The sequence below is a fragment of the Mus pahari genome, chromosome 1 (genome assembly GCF_900095145.1).
Source record: "Mus pahari chromosome 1, PAHARI_EIJ_v1.1, whole genome shotgun sequence".
Classification (NCBI taxonomy): Eukaryota; Metazoa; Chordata; class Mammalia; order Rodentia; family Muridae; genus Mus; species Mus pahari.
This window is the reverse complement of record NC_034590.1, coordinates 4010655-4018739: the sequence shown is the minus strand read 5'-3', so window position 1 is coordinate 4018739 and position 8085 is coordinate 4010655. Positions and strand designations below refer to the sequence as shown.

The 8085-nt window shown below is 52.0% G+C and overlaps 1 protein-coding gene across 2 annotated transcripts in view; it reads left to right on the top strand.

Annotated features, from left to right (window-relative positions):
* The window catches only part of Hpn (hepsin), a 16346-nt gene extending 8646 nt beyond the window's left edge, over positions 1–7700 (top strand). Inside the window, exons 5-13 of one of the 2 annotated variants that reach the window (XM_021210312.1) lie at positions 2858–2987; positions 3064–3186; positions 3293–3333; positions 3576–3741; positions 3834–4024; positions 6496–6591; positions 6756–6898; positions 7026–7190; positions 7356–7700. In XM_021210312.1, coding sequence (XP_021065971.1) covers positions 2858–2987; positions 3064–3186; positions 3293–3333; positions 3576–3741; positions 3834–4024; positions 6496–6591; positions 6756–6898; positions 7026–7190; positions 7356–7394 — 1094 coding nt within the window. In that variant the 3' untranslated portion in view covers positions 7395–7700. The remainder of the gene's footprint in view (positions 1–2857; positions 2988–3063; positions 3187–3292; positions 3334–3575; positions 3742–3833; positions 4025–6495; positions 6592–6755; positions 6899–7025; positions 7191–7355) is intronic. The other variant, XM_021210310.2, reaches the window with a different exon arrangement.
* Positions 7701–8085: the final 385 nt, after the last annotated feature.

Genomic DNA, 8085 nt, shown 5'->3' with positions numbered 1-8085 from the left:
GGGAGGGAGGGAGGGAAGGAAGGAAGAAGGAAGGAGGGAGGGAGGGAGGGAGGGAAGGAAAGAAGGATTTGATGTCTCCACCCCCAGTTCCAGTATCTTTCCAATACCCCCCCCCCCTAAATTCCTAATATATTGGAAATCTCCTGATCAGTTAGGAATGCTGCCCACTGACTCAGCTGCTGATCTTGTCTTGATCCTGGGCGTTCAGGGGATGGTGCGCACCACTCAGTGAGAGGTGTCAGGCAGTTCTCGGTGAACCCCAGAGCTGGAGGCCGTTTCTACAGCAAGCTGTCTTGCAGCTTTTAGAGTCTTGATGTGGATGAGTCTGTGCTGGACAGAGAAAGGGAAGAATTCTTCACAAACCTAAGCGGAGAATGTAGAAGCCAGCAGGCCGTCTGAATTCAAATTCTGGTTGGCCGGGTGTTAGCTGTCTGAGCTGAACAGGTGTATCCTTTGATGTTTAGTTCACCATCTGTGAGATGTGCATTTAATTTTATTTTTTAAATTGGTGCTAGGGATTGGACCAAAGGTCTTAGGCATGCAGGCAGGCACTCTACCACTGACCTACACCCTCAGCCTTTTGTTGGGGGATTCTAGGCAAGGGCTCTACCACTGAGCTACACCCTCAGCCTTTTGCTGGGGGATTCTAGGCAGGGGTTCTACCACTGAGCCATGCTCCCAGCCCCTCCCTGGGGGACTCTAGGCAGATGATCGACTTACTGCTGTGCAAAGATACCAGCTCCCCCTTTTTATTTACATTTCACTCTGAGACCCTTTTCTCTAAGTTACTTAGGCTGGCCTTGAACTCACTCCAAAGACCAGGTAGGCTTGGACTTGTGGTCTGCTAACCTCAGCTTCCTAAGTAGGTGAGAAGATAGGCCAGTGCCACTGGGCCTAGTGTTCTACGAAATATTCCCAGAATCCAGCTTTCTTCTCTCTGCTGCCCCCTGCTGGCCTAGCCTCTGTCCCTATCATTGAGGTCATAGTCTGGACTCTAGTTCCTGCCCTACAGTCTGCCCCTACCAGTAGCCGCCAGAAGGAACTCATACACTCCCCAATCAGGTCAGTGTGTGACCCCTTCCCCGAGCTGAGTCCTGGCCCAGCTGCACAGCTGCACAGCTGCACATTGGTCCAGCTACAAGCCAACTCTGCCAGCCTCTCTCTGCCTCCTGGCTGCTCCTCACCCAGCTCCCCGCCTCGGCCTTCAAATCTCCACTTCCTGCTCCTTAGCTCCCCTGGCCCAGTCCTCGGTTGCCTCTCAGACCTCGGCATCCTCCTCACCTCCTCGGTTTCGTTCTCCTAGCTGCTCATGCGGCACATTCCCAGCGAAGCTGTCCTTGCCTGCCCATTTACAGCAAAGTGCAACGCCACCCCCACCTACCAGCTCCTCCTCCCTTCTGTCGGCCTCTGCGGCACAGGACACGCTTCCATTATTTGTCCCGCTCATCGTCTGTCTCCCCTCCTGGGCTTTGCACTCCACACAAGGAGAAATGCTGTGATTTTTGTCTACAGCCTAAAATAGGAACCAGTGTGTTTAAAGGTTGTTGGTAAATAAAAAGAAATACCCCTATGGGCTTTGCCCTGACTCGGGTGTGAACGGGGCTTTCTCTGACTTTATGGGGACAAATGGAGGACCAGGAAGCATTGGTCAACCACACAGACTGCCCCAGCTGTTCTCAGACAGAACCACTGCTGTGAGCTAGCCTTCTGATACAGCCCAGTCCTGCATTTTGCCCCCTCCCTCCCTCCCTCTTCTCCCCCCTCTCTCCCTCCATTCCATTCTTCTCTCCTGAGACATAACACAGCCTTGGTTGACCTCATTCTCATGAGCCTCCTGCCTCAGTCTCTCAGTGCTGCGATGCTTTCACACCTGACTCTTGTCAGTTTCTTAGTGATGTATTGGTTGGGCAACTTTTGACTTTTGAAACAGGGTAGCCTTGGCTGGCTTTGAATTAGATGTGAAGCCCACACTGGCCTCAAAACTGCAGTACCTTTTGTGCCTTAGCCTCCTGAGTGCTGGGACACTGGAAGCCACCCCACCTAGCTAAGGTGACTCTGGAATCTAGAATCTCTGTCCGACTCCATCTCCCAGGTTTTGCTTTGGTGACAGAAGAGCCTGGGCTCTCCCCCTTTCCTCCTCTCCATCATCATCATCATCATTAATTGAGACAGCATTTCTCTTTGTAGCTCTGGCAGTTCTGGAACTCGTTCTGTAGACCAGGCTAGCCTTGAACCCACAGAGATCGTGCCTCTACCTCCCAAGGGATGGAATTAAAGGTGTGCACACCACCATTGCCAGGCTAAAATGTGTAGCCCAGGAGAGTCACAAACTCATGATTCTCCTGCCAATGCCTCCTTTGGCAAATTCTAGGCACATGTGCCATGACAACATGCCCTCCTCCTCTTTTGACAGGGAGCTTGAACTGTTCTTGAACTCATGATGCTGTCTTCATCCTCTAAGCACTAGGATTACATACATCTTTCCTGCTGTGCCCCTTCTAACCTTTCTTTTCTCTATGTCATATTTATTTAAATGTTTTAGTGACCTGGTGAAATAGCTAAGGGTTTCTGACCCCCGCCCCCAGTGGTTCCCCAAGCCTGACGGCACCCAGATAGGATCTCTGGACTTGATCATCCGCAGTGAATACCCTTCGCAGGCTCACTCTCCCAATTCAGATGAAATCAAGATCCTGCAACTTGGCTATCCTACTGGGGGAGAGATACGCACTAGTACAATCCAACCTAGTAGTGGCAGCAGATGCCACCTATGGTCTATGAAGGGTGCAGGGCCAGAGCCCACAGGGCCTCAGGCAGCCAGGGAAGCTGGTGACCCAGGTCCGGCTTTGTCACCCTGCAGTGCAGCTCAGTCCAGGGGACTCACGGCTTGTGGTGTTCGACAAGACGGAGGGGACATGGAGGTTACTGTGCTCCTCACGCTCCAATGCCAGGGTGGCAGGGCTCGGCTGTGAGGAGATGGGCTTTCTCAGGTACCTGGGTGGCCCCTGGGGGTAGGGAAGGGGACGGAATCAGGCCAGAGGTGGCTCTGACCCGAGCCCCGCACAGGGCTCTGGCGCACTCGGAGCTGGATGTGCGAACTGCGGGCGCCAACGGCACATCGGGCTTCTTTTGCGTGGATGAGGGTGGACTGCCTCTGGCTCAGAGATTGCTGGATGTCATCTCTGTGTGGTAAGCAGGACGGCTGCGGGTGGTACTGGCAGGTCTCCAAATCTCATTCTAACTGGTCCCCTGGTTTGTCTCTCTGTCCCCACCCCTCTCCTATGTCTTCTCATAGCGACTGTCCTAGAGGCCGATTCCTGACTGCCACCTGCCAAGGTGAGAGCGTGGGGGTTGGGCACAAGGGGCGCTGGGGAGGGCACAGATCCTTCTCTACATGCAGCCCAACACTGGAGTTCTGGGACCCCAGGGTGGAGTGTGTCCCCACAAACTGCCCAGGATCTCCACATGTATGTCCCCTTGAACAACCTCAAGGTTCTGGGAGAGCCTTGTTCCCACAAACTGCTGGAGCAGGGCTGTGTCTCCTCCCATTCTAAACCTTCCTTGTCACCTCTCCACAGACTGTGGCCGCAGGAAGCTGCCGGTGGACCGCATTGTGGGAGGCCAGGACAGCAGCCTGGGAAGGTGGCCGTGGCAGGTCAGCCTGCGCTATGACGGGACCCACCTCTGTGGGGGGTCCCTGCTGTCCGGGGACTGGGTGCTGACTGCTGCACATTGCTTTCCAGAGTGAGTGTTTCCCCACAGTGTCACCTGGGGTAGGGCAGGAGAGAGGTCTGCAGAGGCTGAGCCCAGGGATTTGTCCCTTCTGTCCCTGGCAGGCGGAACCGGGTTCTGTCTCGGTGGCGAGTATTTGCTGGTGCTGTAGCCCGGACCTCACCCCATGCTGTGCAACTGGGGGTTCAGGCTGTGATCTATCATGGGGGCTACCTTCCCTTTCGAGACCCTACTGTCGACGAAAACAGCAATGACATTGCCCTGGTCCACCTCTCTAGCTCCCTGCCTCTCACAGGTAAGTCTGGAGGTCTAGCCTCAGCTTAAGGACTCCAGAGACTTAGGGATCAAAGAAAGGGCCTGTGAAGCAAAGTAGATCCATCTTCAGGTTTCCCTGGCGATGGCGATAACAGACCCACCGTTAGGGATCACAAACTGGATACTAGCCATGAATGCTAGATAGCATGGCTGACAGTCACACACAACCATCTGAGGCTCCCTAAAGGAGTCAGTCAGTCACTGTGTGATCCAGCGATTCCTTTCCTATGGGCAAGAGAAGAAATACAGTTCACATGGAAAACCGGTGCTCAGATGATCTTCATAGAACATTTAGTCATAGTAACCTGGGCATGAAGCCTGGAACCCCAGCACTCAGGGAAAGAAAGAGGCAGGAGGAACAGGTTCAAGGCTAGCCTTGACCACATAGTGAGTTTGAGGCTAACCTAGGCTACACAAGGTACTCTAAATAAATAATTGAACAGCCCCCTCACATATGAGAGGAGTTAGGAGGAGTGGAGATGTTGCAAACAGGTAAAGAATCTGAGGTTTCTTCTGGGGAGACAGAATGTTCTACAGAGGAATATAGTGACAGTCGTGCCAATCTGGGAACATGACAAAGTCATGAATTCATGCATACGTTTTAACATGGAGAATTATATGTGAGTTACAGTTGTGTAAAGCTGTAGTTATATACCTCAGGAAGGCCGTACCCCTCCAAAACCATGCAGGAGAAGAGGCTGGAGAGACGTCTCAGTGGTTAACAGCGCTTGCTGTCCTTACAGAGAACCCTCATTCAGTTCTAACACCCACATCAAGCCGCTCACAACTGTCTCCACGGAATCTAACCCTCCTTTCTGGACTTCACAGGCAGGCACATGCATGTGTGCACACACACATATGTGAATAAAAATAAATATTAAATATGGAGGGGTTGGAGAGGCGACTCAGTGGGTAAGGGATTAGCTGCTCTTCCAAAGGACCCAGGTTCAGTCCCTAGCACCCATGTGGCAGCTCACAACTGTCTGTAACTCAGTCCCAGAAGATCCAGTTCCCTCACACAAACATATGTGTAGGAAAAACATCAATTAACACACATGAAATAAAGATAATTAAATCATTTTTTTAAAAAAGGTATAGTGAGCCAGGTGTGTCACATGCCTGTCACCTAAGCACTGAGCGAGGTTGAGGCAGAAAGACTCAGGCCAGCCTGGGCTGTGTTGAAAGACCCTTTTCACAAATACCCACAATAAATAACTACGTCAATAATAGCAAGTACACACGAACAGCAGTGTGCTGAGCTTACGTTTGTGTTGCATGAAACCATTTTGGTCAAAGAGAATTTTTATGACTGTGGTCCCTATGAAACAAGATGGCCTTGTGACATCAGAATCTTAATTTGCATGAAGGACACTCTGAGGACACATTTCTCAGAGCGTCTGCTCGTTGCTAAGGGACCGTGCGCTTTGGTTGGCCTTGGTGTGTCCCATGTCTGGGCTCACCTCGTCCTCCCACAGTCCTCAGGGTGGCCTCTCGCACTGACTATTCTCATTACTCCCTTAAGTGCTTCCTGCTTTCAACGCAGCATCCGCTTCTCACCACGGTTTCTGCAGGGAAATTATTTTGTGTATACACTTTGTTTTCTTTTGGTGCTGGGGACCAACCCCAGGACCTTGTGCACTGTGGGCAAGCACTCCGCTACTGGGCTATCGCCTCAGCTGGCGGCATGATTACTGTTTTACACTGGGGTTGTATGGAGGATGAGGTGACATTTTCCATCAAGGTGCTGAAGCTCAGGGAGACAGCAGTGAGGGGCTGCCAGGATTGTTTGCTATGCACTGCTCAATGACAGTCCATCTCAATGGAGGCCTTGTGTGTTTATTATTATTTTGAATATAATGATTTTATATTTAATATAATTAATTTATTTATGTGCATTAGTGTTTTGTTTACATGTATGTCTGTGTGAGGGCGTTTGATCCTGGAGTTATGGATAGCTATGAGCTGTCACATGGGTCATCTGGAAGAACAGCCAGTGCTCTTAACCGGCCAAGTCATTTCTCTAGCGCCCCCGTGTGTTTATTATTGCAGTTTTCTGACAGGTGGAAAAAGGGTCTCGGGAGCAGTGCATGCTTTTCTGTTTCCTGGCTCTGGGCCAGAGATAGCCCCCATGACCATGGTTAAGAGCCCAAATTTGGGGAATTAATCTAACTTAGATTCCAATTCTGATTATGCCATTGCGTCTGTGAAACTTTAGACAGGTGACTTGGCCTTTTGTCCCTCCTGACGCAAAGGTCAATCCCAGTTCTCTAGGATGACTGGGGATGAAAGAAAAAGATTTGGGGAAGTGGTGTATACATTGGAAGATGAAGGTTCCACCCTGGTAGTGATAGGGTGTGCTGGGGTTGTGTGGAGAGTGAGGTGGCTGGATAGCTGCGTCCCATGAAGAATAGAGTGGCTAGTGGGAACTGAACTGTATGCTCTCCCTCACAGAATACATCCAGCCGGTGTGTCTCCCTGCTGCGGGACAGGCCCTGGTGGATGGCAAGGTCTGTACTGTGACCGGCTGGGGTAACACACAGTTCTATGGTGAGTTCCAAGCAATACCAGCCAACACCACTGGGGGGGGAGGGAGGCTGAATCTGCTCTAGGGGACGCTCGGTGGACCTCAAAGAGACCCCCAGGCCATGGAATGGGAACCAGGAGAGAGGGCTTGTTTCCTAATTCTGGTCACCTTACCCATGTCCCCTTAGGCCAACAGGCTATGGTGCTCCAAGAGGCCCGGGTTCCCATCATAAGCAACGAAGTCTGCAACAGCCCCGACTTCTACGGGAATCAGATCAAACCCAAGATGTTCTGTGCTGGCTATCCTGAGGGTGGCATTGATGCATGCCAGGTGAGGGACACAGTGGGCAGCCCCCAGGCCTAACACTGTAGAGAAGGAGCCAGGGTAATGGGAACAGGGGCTCCCCACTGGAGTCATGGCCGTTTCTAGTCAGGTGTCCCCCCCCCCCCATCACCAGGGTGACAGCGGAGGCCCCTTTGTGTGTGAGGACAGCATCTCTGGGACATCAAGGTGGCGGCTATGTGGCATTGTAAGCTGGGGTACGGGCTGTGCTTTGGCCCGGAAGCCGGGAGTGTACACTAAAGTCATTGACTTCCGGGAGTGGATCTTCAAGGCCATAAAGGTGCGTTGCTATGATGGGGGACTGTCTGGGACCCTAGTAAGGAAAAAGTAAGAGGGCACTCAGGAAAGCAGGTGGAATCCTGTAGGCTTCAGGGGATGAGACACTAGGTACAGAGTGACGGGAGAAGCGACTGAGACCTTGGAAGCCTGTGACCTCTTTCCCTAGACTCACTCCGAAGCCAGCGGCATGGTGACTCATCCCTGACCCCGCCTCATCTCACTGCGCTGCACCAGCATCCAGAGTCCGAGTTGGTCTGGTGGCTCCAGCCCCACATGGTAGGCTCCATACTGGGCTTCACATGGAACGGTTTTCTGCTCAGATCCAGTCCACGAGTCCAAGGATGCTGGGTCCAAGGACTTCTCTTCCACAGTGGCCGGCCCACTCAATCCCAGGGCCATTGGCCTCACCCTTCCACCCCATGTAAATATTACTCTGTCCTCCGGGGGCTGCTCTCTAGTTACCCCTTGTGCAGATGCTCTTTAAATAATAAAGGTGGTTTTGATTAACGGGTCTCTGCGCTTACAAACTTAAGCAGCAGTGTGGACATTCTGAGAGCAGCAGAGAGGACTGAGGGGCCCAAATCAAAAAGGGATTGGGATCCTCCCAGTTCCTACCCATCTGAGAAAACATTTAAGCCAGTCCTGGTGGCTGACTCCTGTAGATACAACCCTTGGGAGGATCTCCACTAGTTTAAAAGCTATCCTGGGCTACATAGTGAGTTCCAGGCAGACCAGCCTTGGCTACAGAGTGAGACCCTATTTCTACATAAGTGCGGCTATGTGCAGTGAATCAAATTCATAATGCCTGTGTGTGTGTGTGTGTGTGTGTGTGTGTGTGTGCCCAGCTCTGGATCAGAATTGGATCGTGTGAACTTGTTGGATTTCCCTGTACCCGA